This window comes from Coregonus clupeaformis, chromosome 17 (genome assembly GCF_020615455.1).
Source record: "Coregonus clupeaformis isolate EN_2021a chromosome 17, ASM2061545v1, whole genome shotgun sequence".
In the NCBI taxonomy this organism is placed as follows: domain Eukaryota; kingdom Metazoa; phylum Chordata; class Actinopteri; order Salmoniformes; family Salmonidae; genus Coregonus; species Coregonus clupeaformis.
The window spans coordinates 28983235-29002012 of record NC_059208.1 but is presented as its reverse complement, the minus strand read 5'-3'; the positions used below and the strand labels follow the sequence as shown (position 1 = coordinate 29002012).

Genomic DNA, 18778 nt, shown 5'->3' with positions numbered 1-18778 from the left:
TTCTTCGGCTTGCAAGCCTACCCCTTTATCCTCCAAACATAACGATGGTCATTATGGCCAAACAGTTCTATTCCTGACATTTATGTTTAATCAGACCAGAGGACATTTCTCAAAAAAGTACAATCTTTGTCCCTATGTGCAGTTGCAAACCGTAGTCTGGCTTTTCTATGGCGGTTTTGGAGCAGTGGCTTCTTCCTTGCTGAGCGGCCTTTCAGGTTATGTCGATATATAGGACTCGTTTTACTGTGGATATAGATACTTTTGTACCTGATTCCTCCAGCATCTTCACAAGGTCCTTTGCTGTTGTTCTGGGATTGATTTGCACTTTTCTCATCTCTAGGAGACACAACGCGTCTCCTTCCTGAGCAGTATGACGGCTGCGTGGTCCCATGGTGTTTATACTTGCGTACTATTGTTTCTACAGATGAACGTGGTACCTTCAGGTGTTTGGAAATTGCTTCCAAGGATGAACCAGACTTGTGGAGGTCTACCATTTTTTTTCTGAGGTCTTGGCTGATTTCTTTTGATTTTCCCATGATGTCAAGCAGAGGCACTGAGTTTGAAGGGAGGCCTTGAAATACATCCACAGGTACACCTCCAATTGACTCAAATGATGTCAATTAGCCTATCAGAAGCTTCTAAAGCCATGACATCATTTTCTGGAATTTTCCAAGCTGTTTAAAGGCACAGTCAACTTAGTGTATGTAAACTGACCCACTGGAATTGTGATACAGTGAATTATAAGTGAAATAATCTGTCTGTAAACAATTGTTGGAAAAATTACTTGTGTCATGCACAAAGTAGATGTCCTCTGTAGCTCAACTGGTAGAGCACGGCGCTTGTAACGCCAAGGTAGTGGGTTCGATCCCCGGGACCACCCATACACAAAAATGTATGCACGCATGACTGTAAGTCGCTTTGGATAAAAGCGTCTGCTAAATGGCTTATTATTATTATGTCCTAACCGACTTGCCAAAACTATAGTTTGTTAACAAGAAATGTGTGGATTGGTTGAAAAACTAGTTTTAATGACTCCAACCTAAGTGTATGTAAATGTCCGACTTCAACTGTATCAAACACTTGAGATCCTTGTTTTGAAAAATACAATAAGCTTGACGTTGTTTTTAGGACACTATAGTGAAGCACCACCTCTAAAGGTAAACCTGTCACCTCTCGCTCAGCCAGAACATTGAATAATGGGAAGAAACACTAATTCACAAGGTCTGCCTTCTTACAAGGGAAACCTTTCAAACACAGCACACAAGTAATCTTCATCACAAATAAAGACATGACAAATTACAGCTTTGAATATGAGGCATTTCAGAAACAGAACAGCTTCCTGAGTTTTGGCAATAGCTAGAGGCTCCAGTCAAGTCTCCTGAGTGGCACAGTGGTCTAAGGCACTGCATCACAGTGCTAACTGTGCCACTAGAGATCCTGGTTCGTATCCAGGCTCTGTCGCAGCTGGCCGCGACCGGGAGACTCATGGGCGGCGCACAATTGGCCCAGCGTCGTCCAGGGTAGGGGAGGGAATGGCCGGCAGGGATGTAGCTCAGTTGATAGAGCATGGCGTTTGCAACGCCAGGGTTGTGGGTTCGATTCCCACGGGGGGCCAGTATAAAAAAAAGAAGATATGTATTCACTAACTGTAAGTCGCTCTGGATAAGAGCGTCTGCTAAATGACTAAAATGTAAATGTAAAATGTAGTAGAAGAGAGTAGTGAGTGGAGGGGGAGGGAGGCACTGTGTTTAGTTTGTTGGAAAATACCCCTATGTGTCAGTGTCAGAGTCACTTTGGGCAGCCCATCCGCTGTCACAGGACACACACACATAATTAAGTGATAGTGTACGAGAAGCTGGTGTTTGGAGGATATACTGGCACGGGTGTTCGTCTCGGGCCGGCAAACCATGCCAATATATCCTCCAAACACCGGCTTCTCGGGCATTATCACTTTTATACAATGGGTTACCAACATATTCAAATAATGATTTACATATTTTAATTAAAAACGTTCTTTTGATTAATTTATTCATACTAATTCATCCTTCCACAAGATATAGTCCCGACACAAATCTAGGGATGCTACCAAAGCCGGCTGGTCATTCGTTCTATCGGTTCGGTTGCCAGAGACGCGACTCAGTCGTTCGCTCTAAATGTTCCATTGCCATACTGGCTGGCAACGTTCTTATTCTTTGCTTGCTAGCTAGCCAACTACGGCTAACTTACAGTCACGTCAAAAAGTGCAGCCAGAATAACAACATAGTAGCTGCATTTGCATTTGCTGTTTTCTAGTGACATTTATTTGGATACATCCATAACAATGAGCTAATGATGCGCGATTTCACCTGGCATAAAAAATGTGCCCTCTCATCAGGACACTGTTGTTCAGAGGAGCTAGCCAACAACACAGCTAACACAATCACTTCAAACTGAAGCTGGAAAGACTGCAATCTAGCTGCACTTAGTTTGACCTGTTTTCTATTGATATTTCTTTGTATATATCCATAAAAACGATGCCAGCTGATTCATGATTTCGACTGGCTGAGAAACGCTGCCTGCCTGTGTGTCTGTCTCATCCCGACTCCCAACACATTCATTACTACGTGACAGCTGGAGATCAAATTTCAATATTGAAACAACATTGCAAATGTCGGAGACAGACAGCAAGGTTTATACAAATCTCCACAGTTGAAAACTAAACGTTAATCCAAAAGCAATTTGAGATAATGTGTAGATGCTTGTCATAGTGGAGATCAAGTTTATAAATTGCCTGGCTGGGCTGATGAGACAGTGGATTGCGCAGTCAGATGGAACAGAGTAAATAGGCATTTTAACATCATAGATTTAGTTGTGGAATAGACACTGGCTGGAATGCGGTTTTAACCAAATCAGCATTCAGGATTAGAACCACCCGTTGTATAAATACAATATAACGCACGCACACACACTCACACTCCTACTCTTCAGTGTGTGGGCTGTGTGTTGTGTGGCAGTACTGATGTAATACATTTTTCATGCCACTAAACTCCTGTATCAAACCTCTTATTACCCTGGCTGGCTGTCATCTCTATCACAGCACTAACTGGGCTGGGGCGAGGGGGAGGTTGAACACCTTTAAAGGCAGAACTTAAACTTTCCTCAGGGTGAGGAGTGGAGAACCCTCTCATAGCCCTACCATGGGAACATCTACACCAGATGTCATTACCACCTCCAGAGGGGTATCAATATTACAACAGCTAGCTGGCAGGTCTCAATACACACAACTTTCTTTAATAGTTAAATGGGTTAAAAGTCGTTTCACACTCAGATTCATGCAATTTAGTAGACTCTGAGCCATAGACCTGACTAGAGACATACTGTAGATCGAATACAACAATAACTTTCATTAGTACAGTTTTGTAAGGGGAGCTGCAGTAATTATAATGACCCAGGCTCGTACCTCTTTGACGTGAGTGTGGAAGGCCACAGACATGTCCAGGAGGACCTTGCGTTGCTCCACGCGACGTACAAAGTCCTGGATGCGGTCCTCTAGCTGGTGGGCTGCCTGGTAAATCTCCTCTGGATCACACTCTCCTGTCTGGGCCAACTGCTCTGCTGCCTCCAGCAGCTTGTCAGCGTTAGTATAGGTGTTCTGGACAGGGGGGCATTAGAAGAGACATTATGCGGACTGCCACATTACAGGTAATTATATGAACATATGGGCTACGTCACGACTTCCTCCGAAGCTGCCTCCTCTCCTTGTTCGGGCAGGCTTCGGCGTTCGTCGTCACCGGCCTTTTAGCCACTGCCGCTCCTCATCTCATCATTCCATTAGTTTTGTCTTGTTTATTACACACACCTGGTTCATATCCCCTCATCAGTACCTGTATAAGTGTTCCCTCTGCCCCCTTGTCTTTGTGTGGGATTGTTTATTGTGAGGATAGTGAAGCTCGGTTGAGCTCCTTGTATTTTGTATCGGCAGGTTATTTTTCCCGGGTGCCTTGTTGGTTCCAGTGTGCCTGTTTTGCGCACTGGACTGTTTTGACACATTACTGTATTCCTGAATAAATCCTGTTATTCTGTGATTTACCCTCCTGCGGCTGACTCCTTCAAATCACCCATCACAGGCTAATAATATATAAATGAATAAGTTCACATTTAAATTTTTGGTCATTTAGCAGACGCTCTTATCCAGAGCGACTTACAGTTAGTGAGTGCATACTTTTTTTTTCTTCTCCATACTGGCCCCCCGTGGGAATCGAAGCTACAACCCTGGCGTTGCAAGCGCCATGCTCTACCAACTGAGCTACATGGGACTACAAAATAATACTATTTTTGTGTGTGTGTGTGTGTGTGTGTGAGTGAGTGAGTGAGTGAGTGAGTGAGTGAGTGAGTGAGTGAGTGAGTGTGTGTGTGTGTGTGTGTGTGTGTGTGTGTGTGTGTGTGTGTGTGTGTGTCCCAGCTCACCTGGGCCACCTCCTCAAAGTCCTCGTGTCTCTTCTGCAGGGCCCGAGCTCTGTGTAGAGACTTCCCCACTCCTGTATGCTTACTGAGGAAGGCTTCACCATGGTTCTCTATCCAGTCCAGCACCTGCACACACACACACAGGGGCGAGAGAGGGAGAGACTGAAATACACTGGTACAGAGAGGGTTTGCCAGAGCCCTGTCTAATAAAGGCACTAGAGTGATGTAGCACATGCTGGATCACATCATCTGTGTACTGTGATAGGCCTTAGGATAGTCGCTACTTGGAATCAAGATACGTTGAGCGTTTGATTGAGCCTGCCTGGCTACAATGGAACCAATTAAATAGGCTAGTCCTAAAAGTGCAAACCTAGCACTCCATGCAGGCTCAATTAAATGCGGAAGCATTTGCAAGAAAACAGATACTATTTGAACCCAGGTGTGGTGACAACTAGCCTATGAACAGGGATGTTCCTTGTATGTATAGGCTGATCTGATGTGCTGTGCCACAAGGGGGAGCTTCGGGACCCTTAGATTGATGGACTGTGTCTGGGACAGCTCTATTGAGGCCCTGTTCTGTCCAAGGCTACTGCCATAACATAATGCCTTCCCAGTCAGACCCACCCTCTGCTCTGCATCACTGTGCCAAGTCTGGGGCTGCGTCTCAAATGGCCCCCTATTCCTAGTCCATAAGGCTCTGGTCAAAAGTAGTGCACTATATGGGAATAGGGTGTCATTTGGGGCACGAGGCTGGCACTTTATAATAAGGAAACATGGATGAAGAAATCCACAATCCACTACAGACCAACGTGTCAGCATTTCTATAGACTGTGATAATACATCTTAGTTAATAATTGCCTTATTATTTATTGAACAGATGGGTGGCCAGTTGCCTCATCTCAGTATTATTGCTGAATAGAATAATAAACGTGATTTTGATTGTGGGTTTTCAAGGTCTCTCCTCTTAGAGCGCATCATTCTATGGGACATATGGAACACGCAACACATTATGTGGCAGTAAATTGGATTACCATGGCAACTAGTACATATCAGGAGAGAGAAAGAAACAGAGAGAGAGAGCGGGAGAGAGAGAGAGAGAGAGAGAGAGAGGAGAGAGAGAGAGAGAGAGAGAGAGAGAGAGAGAGAGAGAGAGAATAGTGAGCATGTCCACAGGGCACTGAGAAGTAGAAACCAGCTCAGTCCTAATCACAAGGGCCTGTCAGCCACTCACGCAGATAAGTTTTCACTCAGAAACCCCAGGTGTCACTGAAAACACTTTGAAGAAAGTGGAGAGGGCTAAATGTACTCCGCAAAATTACAACACAGTTCTCTTTGGTTTTGAACATGCATGAAAATCAGGTTTTAGATGGATAAAGCACTGTACAATAAGTATAGCGGTCTCTGACAATGATGGTACAGTGTGTGTGTATTATGTATTGTGTGTGCGTTTGTGTGTGCCTGCGTCTGCCTAAGCGTGTGTGTGCCTGTGTGTATGTACCTGCTGGACGTCCTGTTGGAAGACACAGAGCTGCAGGCGCTGGTGCAGCCGGACCTTGCGGTGTTGCCAGATGTTCTCCAGTTGTCTTTGGTGGTGTAGCACCTCGTGGATGATGTCCAGCACGTGGTGCACCGCCTTGGAGTAGTTGGCCGAGGCCGTCAGCGAATCAGCACTGCCCGGGGTCAGGGGTCGCTGCAGCTTGTCCAATAGGGACTTCCCATCTTGGCTCACCTGGAGAGGAAAGGAGAAGATAGGAGAGGAGAAATCCCAGGTGAGGTGGGGAAAAGGTTGACAATGAACTTTGAAAATACATCTGAATCGGAACGATGCAGGATTACTTTAGAGCATGTTGCAGATGCTATTTATTTTCCTTTAAAACAAGACGGCACAAAAAGTGCTAATCACCCACTAATCACTTCAGTGCATGAGCATTGGGCACTAGAATGTGTAGTGACTGCAGCCCCCATAGTACCTCCGAGTAGGCAGTGGTGATGTGTTCATAGAGTCCTGTGTGATGGTGGATGGTGTCCTCCAAGTCCTGTAGCTCAGAGGGCAGGTCTCCCTCTCCACACGCCTTACACCACGGCTCCACATTACTCATGTACTGGAGGACACACACATCATCAGACATTATAATGGTAATCACAAAAGGGTGTGTGTACATGGTGGTGTGTGTTACAGAAAGAAGGGAGATCAAAACCAATAGCAGGTTAAAGGTATATTATGCTAATTCTAAATGGCACATTAGTTCCACTACTTGAACACTTTTCTATTTTAGAAGGATGGAATAGCATCATGACTACCTAAATGTACCACAGCATTTGTATGTGCAATCATCCAACCACAGTAACTAGTGCACACAAAAACACTCTTGATCTAAAATACAAAAACGTGTACAGGGCAAAAACAGGCAATGAAAAATACTTATACTTGTCCTCATGTCTGTCTATGTCTTTCTAACCCTCCCTCTCTGTCTGCCTGTCTGTCTGTCTGTTTAGTATATCAGTCAATTAGACATTCATGGCAGGGGACGAAAGCAACATATTGCCTTTCAGGCAGCCCTAGCTAACATTATTATTAGCGCTGCATCCTCCCAGCAGTGTACTACAATGCCATTAAGAGATAGGAACTATTTTCATCTGTTCCTGTGGGAGCTGGCCAGGGAGAGGAGGAGAGGAAAGTAGGACAGAAAGTAGAGGCACTTCAGGAGAATAACGACACAAAACAAGTGATTATTCTAGAAATGGAGGATGAGGAGGGCGGGGAGATAAAAGGCAGAGGCATCATCTCATTTCATTTTTTTCAGTCTCTCTCCCTCTCTCTCTCTCTCTCTCTCTCTCTCTCTCTCTCTCTCTCTCTCTCTCTCTCTCTCTCTCTCTCTCTCTGTGTTTCTTCTCAACCATCCCCGCTCGTTCCCAGACTGACAGAGAGGTCTCAGTTTACCACAGCTTCACTATAACCATGGTAAACAAACACAGACACACACACAGCACTGAAACTTAGCTTCACATGCCAACCGCAAACAACCACACAGCAGATACGACACCTCCACTTGAATCAGTTTGTTGGAAAACATGTGACAACAACTAAGTCCATATATAAAATGGGCTTACAATCCAGCCTCTATCAAAGCAGGGTAAGATTCAGTCCATGGAGTAGCTTCAAATCCTTGGGGATAGTAGGGTACACAAACCTGTAGTCTATAATAATACCGCCCACCCTGCTACTCTGGACATCTGGTTTCAACCTGACCTCATGCACTACAATAGAGGTGAAGAGAGAAGAAGGCAGAGAGGTTACGGAGAGAGGGAGGAGGAGAAAGGAAGACAGACGGGAAGAAAAAGCTTAAGTGATGAAAGACAGAGAGAGGAAAAGAGAAGAAAATCACAAGTGGCCCTTTCCTGTTCAATTTGGAAAATCCCAATGTGTGTGTGCGAGTGTCGTTTTGTGTGTATGTGTGTGCTTCCTCCTCACCTGGTCAACCTTCAGGTGGAAGGCAGCAGACATCTCCAGCAGGGTAGAGCGTTCGTCCAGGGCAGCAGCGAAGGCCTTCCACTCCTGCTCCAACTGACCTGAGATCTGCTGGATCTGCTGCGACGCGTAGTGGCCAGACTCCAACAGCCGGTTCCCCACAGACATGATGCGGTTGATATTTACATAGACATTCTGGAAGGAGAGTGGAGGAGACATATTAGATATTCTGTAAGAAGGAAGAAGACATGACGAGGTTAATTGTTACATAGATATTCTGTAAGGAGAGGGAGGGGACATGATAGACATTATGTAAGGAGAGGGAGAAGGCTTTAAGTAAAGTGTAACCAATATTTACATAGACAGAGGTAGGGAGGGAGACAGACAGGGTAGACAGACAGAGAGGGAGGAAGACAGAGAGGGAGGGAGACAGACTGAGACAGAGAGGGAGACAGACAGACAGGGTGACAGACTGAGACAGGGAGGGAGGGAGACAGAGACGGGCAGGAAGGAAGGGAAGGAGGGAGACAGGGAGGGACGGCGAGAGAGGGAGACAGAAAGACAGACCGACAGACAGAGAGGGAGACAGACAGACAGAGAGGGAGGGAGGGTTAGAAAGACATAGATCAGCACAGGGTGGGCCATGGCTACAGCCCCGGCCACAGGAGGGCCTACGTCAATAGTAAGGGCCTGGGAGGCTGGTGAGTAGTTAACACAGGAGACACACACACAACCTACACACACACACACACACACACACACACACACACAACCCAGTCCAAATCATACACAAACACCCAGAGAGACTATTACTCACTGAGAAGAGAAAATAACCACTCCAGTCCATACAAAAACACCAGCTATCCTTGGCCTCTACTCTCTTATGTTACAGTGAACAGAGGGGAGGTACACTGTCAACTGGAAACAGCAAATAAGACAGCTACTAGCACTGTGCTAAGTGCCTGTATTGTGAAACCAAACCAAGCTGCATCCTGTTGAGAAAATACTTAGAATGGTCAAGCCAAAAATGTGTCCAGAATTGAGAATATCAGTGAAGGAAAAAACAACTTGAGATTCATGGTAAATGACATGTTACAACATTTCAAAATGGTCACCCAACTGCTGAACCAACAAACGCAGCCAATCAAAAGCTTAAGGAAGTGACGGTGGGTGTGCAGCTGGCAGCTGATGTTAGTTATCCTGTGAAGCGTAGCGAGACGAGCGGAGTGGAGGGGCTACACACATGGGAGCGGAGGAAGTCCCTCTAGTCTGACCACATGTCCACATGCTTCCACTCAGCCAGCCCCAGCCAGCCCCGATGGACGCCCACAGCACTGTGTGTGGCTGGGTGGGGAGAGAGAAGGGGAGGGGAGGTGAGGATAAGGGAGGGCATAGCAGGAGATCCACCCAGACAGAAAGGAGGTTCAGTCACGGGTCATGAGTTTCTCCCTCTCCTTTATCACCCATATCACAGTGGTAATCACAGGGCTTTAGGCTACACTGCTCACTGCCTGCCTGCTGCTCGAAACGGAACACTTTGGATGGGTTTGAATGTAATAGTACAACTTCCAATCCAAAGAAAAGTGAATAGGGGGATCTAGTCTAAGGTACAGTCACACACAGGCTGTGTTGTACAAAAACAGTGGTCATTACTTTTTGTCCTATTGGATCTACATTTACATTTACATTTTAGTCATACAGCTCAACATCTCAGTAGAATGGCCAAGCTTCCCCTGTTTGAAAAGCCCTTTTAGTAGGCTTCCTCTTTCATGTGGTCAGAGCTACAATGTTATCCCAATAGTTTAATGAGGTGTTTATGGGAGACGAGCTCTCACTGCCTGCTGTAGAGACACACACACCCACACAGTTGATGAGCTCTCACTGCCTTCTGTAGAGATCTACGGCATGCTGGGTAATTACACAACCCACAAGCCTCTGTCGGTTAGGGATCGATACCCTCCCTGACGCTGTCAGCGTCATTCTACTACTCACACACTAAAAACATAACAAAACAAAACAAAACCATGTCCCTTTCATTTTAGTACTCAAAGCTGTTGTGGCAAGATAGACATAGATCAGCAAACACAAATTAATTATTCAATTTTACATGCAGGACTGTTAGCATTCAATTACCCCTGGCTGAAACAATTACAGGTCTTTGTAGCCTGGTTTTAATCTAAATGAGAGGCTTTAATGAATTACACAAAACAGCAGTGTGCTCTGAAACAGAGGTTGGTGAATCCTCATTATACTAATCCATAGCAGGGGAGCAGCAATGGACCAATGTTCAACATCTCTGTCTGCAAACACTGTTTAAACTGATGAGAGCTGAAAACACTGCACGCGGACAAACAGACAGACATACGGACGGACATACGGACACACACAGGGCTGGGCTAGATAAAGACATTTGCCCTCCTGAAAAACGCCTCTGACTCCGGTTGACATCTGTGGAGCATTAAAATGTGAGGCTAAATAACAGTCTCTCTCCACTACATGGCTTCATTCCTGGATGTAAAAGGACAGACAGCATGGTATCTTAGCCGGCGGGCAGGTCTAATCTAAAACTCCTGGAGGATGCGGGTTAAAGGGAACGAAAACACTGGGTCAGGCCGCATAGTATCCATTGACTGATCACATGACATACAACACCAAGGCTTATCCACACAACAGTATACCACAAAACATTCCTATGTCTCTCAAGCATCACACATACTGAGCACTTAGAGCAGGGAGGGTCCACTCCACAGAGGAAAATACTGGCACTTCTACTACTGTCACAAAGCCCATTTTTGCATGGCAAAGATATGAACTGTGGCTGCTTTCCATCTCCACATCCCAGACTTGGGGAATTCAAAACAAATGCAATCAAGAGTTATTTGTCTACGCCAAAGGGACTGGTCCGACATCGGGTGTATAGTGAACATGATAGTGATAGTGTTTCCATTGTGTTTTCGGTGTAAACAAACAGGCAACGTTACAGATAGGAGATAGGATCAGGATGGAACAGGAAGAACTAATCAATGAGACTGACACTGTAATGGAGGACTTGGCATACGCCCATAATCCAAGGGTGCATCCCAAATGGCACCCTATTCCCTATATAGTGCACTACTTTTGACCAGGGCCCATATGGCTCTAGTCAAAAGTAGTGCACTATGTAGGGAATAGGGTGCCATTTGGGACATAGCCCTAGGCTCAGAGACTCTAAGAGGGTGAGGGTGGAGGGGGGAGAATGTCTTAAACAGGAAGCACCTGGGGTTACTGTCTGGATTCTCCAAAATGAGGAACACGACAGAAAGGCTATTTTTATTTCATATTTACCTTGTTTAATATTCACACAGAGAAGAGACACTAGGAGACTAGGCGAAAATGACATCATATGTCCATTCTAGCATAACCATTTCCATTATGTGTTTCAAACAGGCTTCCGTTGTGTCGCTATCGGATGGCCAACTGCTTTTCTATTGAACTGGTATTGAATTTCTGTCAATAGTCAAGGGCATGTTCTTCCCCAAAGTGGAACCATAGAGTGTAATGTTACAACACCCCCATAGGTGGCAGACTACCATCACATCTCCATACTTTGCATTAGCATATTACAAATTACAAAATCATAGATAATCATCATTTGCATTTTTCTCTAGCATCAGCCCCAGCCTAAATGGCATCGCTGAACTCTAGTCTAGCTGGGGAATCGGGGCTATTGGGATATTTACTCAAGGTGGCAAAAAGCAGATTTATCACAACAGTGAACACATTAACACATTGTGATTACAACTGCTGCTGTCCATTATGCTTTCATTGTGATAATCTGCCCTTTCAAACGCACAAACACAAATACCACCTTACCATTTTACCCTCACAGTTTCATCATCAGCAACTAGCTCTACCTCCCAAATATGATCCTGACAGTCACACAGTCTTTCTAGTCAACAGGAAGCTTGGCATCCTGGGGAAGAGGGGGCGTCAGTCCCTCTTTTCCAGAGTCCCCCTGCCTATTGTTGACACTGCACACTGATGGCTAAGTCATGCACAATAATGCCTGTGTGCCTGTGACCAGGGCTGGGTCTAGGTCTGGATGATCCCCCTGCCTCACTGGGGCCTGTTTGTCTGTCAGCTTCTCAAAACAAGCTAGGCTGGCTCAGCACAAAATAACTTGATAAACCTCTACAAGCAAGATCATACTAAATGATAAGAGGATAACATTTAATTGTATAGAGCAGTGGTTCCCAAACTGTGTGGCGAGGGGTCAGCAGAAAAATCAAATAATAATAATAAAATAAAATACTGTAATGTATTTTAAGGAACTCAGTCCGGATTTAAACTTACTCTTGAAAGTTGTAATAGTAGAATGCAAAAGGTGACATTTTGAAATTGGGTTGTGCATCATCAGTTCCTCTTGTCATGTTAGTCATTGCATACCTTAGAGAGCTATTTATAGCTTGTCAGAAATGTCCAGATCAATTAGCCCATGTTAGCTAACGTTTTTTTATTTTATTTTTTTAGCCCATAGATATTGTTGTACTTTATTTGTTACTCAAATATTACATGAATACACATTAGACATGGCAAAATATATAGAATTGCAAGAAAATGTGCTTTAAAACCGCAACATTTTCTTTGCACCCCATGACAAAATGTGTAGAATTGCAGCAAATAAGCTTTAAATTTGCAAAATTATTTCCATCAACAAGAGGGGTGTGAACAGTTTGTGCTCATAGAAATAGACGTGTGGGGGGGGGCGTGTTCCCCAATGCTGGACGGGGGGCCTGAGTGAAAACGTTTGGGAATCCCTGATATAGAGGAATATGTCCAAGGAAACAATGTCATACAGAAAGAGCACTGCCACTTAGTGTAAGTGTACTTTACAGTATTAGACCATCATACAATCTATAACAGGGTTCCCCAACTGGCGGCCAGCGGGCCAAATTGTTTTATTTGGCCCCACAAGTTTCATTGTTATTTTTCTGGGGGTTGAATTTTCATTGTTAGACATAAATAATGTAAAAACACCAGGAAATCAGCTCCAAGTGATTTTTATTTGGGAAATCTGTTCCTAAGTATTCCCACGCATAATAGAGAGACGTGATCATATACACATTTTTTAGTCAAATATTATATCTGTTTGGGCTTCTTGCGGTCAATTTGTAGTCTAAAAATTATTTGTAATTATGTTCCGGCCCTCCGACTATCCGCTCAAGAAAGAAATTGGCCCGCGGCTGAATCTAGTTGATGATCCCTGATCTAGAGAATCCCAAAAATACAGTATAACAAAAAGAAAGGGCTTCAATTCATGCCCTCATTTTTCCCTGGTTGGTCCCATGAGCAGCAGAGAGTAGATGGGGGCCGGAGCCAGGGCCCTGTACTGACTACTGACAACCAGGGCAAGGCACAGGGGAGGGCTGGAGAGGGCAAGGAGGAATGGAGGGAGGGAGAGAGGGCAGGGAGACCAAGTGATTTATCATCTTCCCCTAAAGAACACAGCTAGGGCCTTTAAACCCTGCAGGCAGCCAGGGAGGGCCAGGGCGGTCAGCACACACATACACACGTGGCCCCTTTAAGGGGGGGACAATAATTAAGAAATAAGATATAGATTATTATAAATACGCTATAGATGACTATCAAGAAGCTTCAACATATTATAACACAAGGCTGAGGGGTACAGTAGTTTATGGTCATTCGGTTACACCATTGAGTCAATCAGTAATGTAGAAGAGTGTATTCTTACCATACAGTTCATGGCAAAGTGGTTGTGCTGGGTCTGCAGCTCCCCGGCATGCTGGTGGTTCCCTCCTATCTCTGTGTAGCTGGTCAGGAACAGGCCCTTGTTGTGCATGATCCAGTCAAACATCTGTGGATGGCGCGACACACACACACACACCCATGGGCACACAAACACGCACGCAGGCAGGCACAAGCACACAGAAGAAGATCTCTATTAGCAGGTACTATATCTTACAGCTCTGGGGAAGAGAGAGAGAGAGACAGAGAGCAACGGGGGGGCTGGACTAAAGGCTGATGACATGGATGTTTGGACTCTCAGGGAGGCAGATGGAATGACTCCACTCCACTGTATTGAACTGTGTGTCACCCTGACCCTAGTGTCATGTAATTAAAGCTTTGCTCTGACTAACTGACAAACATGTCTGTTTCCACAGCAGGCAGGCATCACATCACCATCTGGCTGATAGCTGCATGACATCCATATAACTGTAGCTGGATCTATGCACACTGACAGGCTATGGGCCATTACAGTATACTGCAAACAAGCACCATTACTCCTGCAGCTACTTATCCCATTCTGTTCGGCAGATTTTTTATTTGCTATGAAGTAATATTCTTAGTGCAAATACAGACTGCTTTCTTTCTAGTTACGAATGCTAGGATGAAAGATATGGACTAAAATGTGAGTCATTTGATTAGAAACAAGCCTTGTTCTATTAACACAACAGTGAAAGTAGTGTATAGTTAGTTCATAACCCACCTTCTCTGCATCCTGCTCAAACAGCCGCAGCTGGAAGCACTGGTCCAGTTTCAGCTTGCGCATGTGCCACAGCTGCTGCAGGTGCTGGCGTGTGCCATGCAGCTTGTCCAGCAGGGCACTCACTTTGGGCACCAGGTTGTGGGCATCTGGGTGGCCTGTGAGCCCATCGTTAGCATCCGTTCCCCCGCCGCCGCGGTTAGTGTAGCCTCCAGGGGTGACACTACCCTGCTGTAGTCTCTGGAGCAGCCTGCGTCCCTGTGTGTCCAACTCCTCCACCGAGGCCTTGGTGGCCCTCTTCTTGAGCGAGGCGTGTTCCTCCATGAGGCGCCGTGCCCCCTCCAGGTCGCGCGGAAGGTCACGCTGCGCCAGGGTCTCCTGCAGCTCCTCCAGCCGTGCCAAAGCCCGGGCGGCATCGCCCGCGAAGTCCTCGAAGGCCACGCGCACCTCGATCCACTCATCGTGGTCGTACTCCAGGCTGCCCTCGAAGTCTGACGTCAGCTGGGAGGGGTCCACCACCTTGGTCAGGCCCTCGAGAGACACCATGACCGTCTGGAGGAAGAGGGTTCAGACACTAATATAAACTGCAGTCTATGAGGAAGGTATGGAAGGAGATCCGAGAAGTAGAATGTCATCTTATGACACTTAGACGTCATTCTTATTCTATGGGAGAGGCACAATCAAATTACACCCTAATGCATGAGACGCCCGAGATGCAGATATCATTATTATAATGACTATCATGTTACTAAACCAATAGAATAGATTCTGTTATCACTGTGAGTCAAAATTCTATAACCAAAATAATTAAACATGGATTATGAGGAGTGGTCAACAACAGATCTATTACGTCCAATGTTTACTTGAAAAGGTAGGCAAAAACATTCCAGTAACTTTAGCTGCAGCCATGTTAGCAGTCATAACACATGGATAAAATCCCTATGCGATAACATCAACACATGCAGTATCCACAGCTCTTTAAAGCCCATTCATGTGTATGTTGTGTATTCTTTAGCAGTGAATGGGCTCTGACTAACGCCAATCTGGATGTCCCTAATCAAACTGCCCTCTTTACTGAGCCTCTGCTCTCTCTGCGGCCCATATATCCTTGTTCCACACTAAATAGGTCAGAACTCAATTTAACAGCTCCAGCTTCCTACCCACACGGGACTCTCTCTGTCACAGCTTTAATATCACTTTCCAATTCCACACACCACTTCCAAGGGCTCATAACCACATCTTGGAACACTTATACACAACTTTCATTACATTTGAAGGCAAACAATTCATTTGAAGAAAAACTAATAAAAACATTCAAATTGCAAACTAATTTCCTCATGCCTTACAACTCCAGAGACTACAAACATATTCTCAGTATAGCCTAAAGATGATTAAGACATTCAATCTCCTCAGACACTTTTGGGAAAAGATCCACATCTGATGATCGATTCAAAGCGGTTGAGTCATAATGCTATAGTACAATTCTCAGAACCCATAAACCAATCTCGCGCTAGGTAGCTAGCTTGCTCGCTCAAATTATTCTGTATGAATGTCATCACAAGAGACTATGCAGGGTGGACCTACCTCAAATTCAAACTTGGAGCTCCCGAAATTGGTCCTCTGTTTCTGCCAGAAGTTGTCTGGTTTGATGATGAGGGCGACTTGGATGCAGGAAGGGAAGGACTCCTGCAGGATCTTCAGCAGAGGCTTGATGCTGTCCCACTTAGAGCCTCGCATGTCAACGATGACCGTGAAGCCATGTCTGCTCACCTCCTCACTGAGACAAACCAAGACAACAACCACAAGCAGCCAAAATCACAAATAACCACTCAAATATTTGGTGTACTTCCATGACAAATGTTAGAATAAGAAAATAAAAAAAACGATTCTTAATATTCAAATGAAAATGAAATGGGTGGTGAAAATCTCTCACCAGGTGCCTCAGAAAAACAAAAACAAAAAATTCAACTGTTGAGATCTTCAATGACTCCGCTTACAAAAAGTGTCCTGCTGCAAAAGTACCATAAAAGGATATCCCCAGTGTTTAAGGCTTAACGTGAGTGTCTCACAGCACAGAAGGAGGCCCTGTGCTCTGAACTAAATCACTATGACTTCACTCTCTGAAAAGACCAGCCCAACCGTCTCCCAGAGAGAAAAAATAAAACAACAGTGGAAGAGAACGAGTGAACCGGAGAGAGAGAGCGAAATAGAAAGTGAGTGAGAGATAAAGTGAGAGCGAGAGTTTGTTTGTGTGTATAAAAGAGAGAGGGTGTAAAACTGCCCTCCCCCTGAGTGGACAGCACAGACAGTCTAGTCGAGGTAACGTTCCACTAGCAACGCCATTAGCCAAATGCCCACGCCACCCACGTCCTAGTCCAGACCGACGCCCCTTCCCTCCGGACGCCGCCCGCACCAGATCCCCTAGACTGTTTTCCTAACCACTAGTCAGCCTCTAGGCTAGTATCCAATAACACTGAGACAGACAGAGGAGAGGGGAAGCTTGACTGCAGCTAAACAGCACAGAGAGAGAGAGAGAGAGAGAGAGAGAGAGAGAGAGAGAGAGAGAGAGAGAGAGAGAGAGATCTGGCCTGAGAATATCTATCTGCAGTTAGTTATTAGTAAGTCACCCACTCTGATGTGCTCTCCTCTCCTCTGCTCTGCCTGGCAGGCTGGCGTCATCAGCCCCTACAGAGAGAGGCCCAGGGGTAGTCTAACCTACATACAGCCCTGCACTGCACTACACTACAAACACGCACACGCACACATGCATACAGACACACGCACAAGCATACAGACACACACTGTATACTGAGTAAACTATATCAACCGTCAGTGGTAACGGTACTGCACCGGGCTGAGGGCTGGAGTATAATATTCTCTCTAATGCTGCATAGGGAGGTGACTGCTCAAAATGAGTCCATTTCAAATAAAGCAGAGAGGGAAATCACGGTTGAGGAGGAGTCGAATTTGAAAACACACAGTGATACACAGGTGGTAGTCTGGGGAGGGTTGCCTCATTCACGCTGTGACACAGAGGAGAGTCAACAAGCTGGTTTTCATTATCCAAGTTTTCGAGTTAATACTGTGTGTGTGTGTGTAGTGCAGGGAAAGGAGGCTCCAAGGCCAGGCTGGGTTCAACAGTGTGTTCAGTTATCATTTACGTATAAGAAACACTACCTGGGGATACCAGCGAGGTAGGCTATGAGTCTGCGGAGGTCCTCTGTTCGTATTCTGTCATGGTTACTCCTGGCTGGGAAGGTAAGGACGGGACCCCCGCGTCTATCTCGGCCACCTGGGGAACACAGGAACCAGGACCATCAGAAACACACAACAATGGACAACCACTAAAAAGGGTTTGACAAATCCTGCTAGTTCTCCTCACCTTTTACAGACTCTTATCGTAATACCGGCAACTGAAGAATGCATTACTATTTTACAATATTAGGAGTACTTTGAGTTAAAATCCCTCATCATATTTATAGCTTTTTACAGCATACTTTGTAGCTTTTAGTTAGAGGCAAGACTAAGTCATGAGTCTTGACATGACTAAGTCATGTCAACAGTAAGTCACAGCAGGTCAGGGTCATGACACGGTTCACACAGAGAGCTCCACTCACAGCTTAGCTGTAGCTACATCTCCCTGTAGAGGAAACCTTGCCTTCCTGATGTTTCCCTGTGTTGTGTTGTAGGCTAGGCTGTTATGTTGTGCCCACCATAATGTGCTGCCTATTCCCAGTGCTCTGTAGTAAATGTAGAGCTTCAGTGAGGCAGTTTGTGTGTGTGTGTGTGTGTGTGTGTGTGTTTACGTGCATTCGTTCTGGAGTTCACATGACATTCTTGTATACTAAAGACCATGTAGAATGGTAAACACCATGGATCAGGGACACTGTGTTTCTCACCTGATACGAAGGCAACCTTTTCTTTAAGGATGGGCAGAACGTCTATGGCCTTCATCTCCTCATTTCGATGAAACCCTGAAACGAACAGAGAAATGCAGTCAGTCAGAACAGCAAATCAGACCATCGAGGTTCAGTTTTGGATTGAAGTTGACTTGATAACATGACGACAGTCAATCAGGCATGTTCTCATCATTACTAACACACCACCTGCTTTGGGTTAGGTCTGAAAAGGTTCAGAGCCACAGAGTGTACCAGTCTGTTAAAAATCAGTCTCTGAAGTTGACCCAGTTCCAGCAGCAGAACCCTGAAGTGAGATTAAACCAGCCATCTCTTTCTCATTACAACCATATGACAAGTTGAACTCTTGAGAAGGCCTAATAGGAATTCAGAATGGCGACAACTACTAATAATAACAAAAATAGACCATAGACGTTACGAGTACTATCATGAACAAAGTGGTCCATCCTTATCGTACAACCAAGC

General features: G+C 45.3%; 1 protein-coding gene across 3 annotated transcripts in view; it reads right to left on the bottom strand.

Annotated features, from left to right (window-relative positions):
• The window catches only part of LOC121586239 (triple functional domain protein-like), a 141094-nt gene that overhangs the window by 66873 nt on the left and 55443 nt on the right, over positions 1 to 18778 (bottom strand). For 2 of the 3 annotated variants that reach the window (XM_045226273.1, XM_045226274.1), the window contains exons 3-12: positions 18296 to 18370; positions 17574 to 17688; positions 15981 to 16173; positions 14400 to 14948; positions 13644 to 13766; positions 7916 to 8107; positions 6414 to 6545; positions 5942 to 6172; positions 4447 to 4569; positions 3440 to 3631 (exon numbers count right to left, since the gene is read on the bottom strand). In XM_045226273.1, the coding sequence (XP_045082208.1) occupies positions 3440 to 3631; positions 4447 to 4569; positions 5942 to 6172; positions 6414 to 6545; positions 7916 to 8107; positions 13644 to 13766; positions 14400 to 14948; positions 15981 to 16173; positions 17574 to 17688; positions 18296 to 18370 (1925 nt within the window). Of the gene's footprint in view, positions 1 to 3439; positions 3632 to 4446; positions 4570 to 5941; positions 6173 to 6413; positions 6546 to 7915; positions 8108 to 13643; positions 13767 to 14399; positions 14949 to 15980; positions 16174 to 16329; positions 16566 to 17573; positions 17689 to 18295; positions 18371 to 18778 lie in introns of those variants that run through there. The other variant, XM_045226275.1, reaches the window with a different exon arrangement.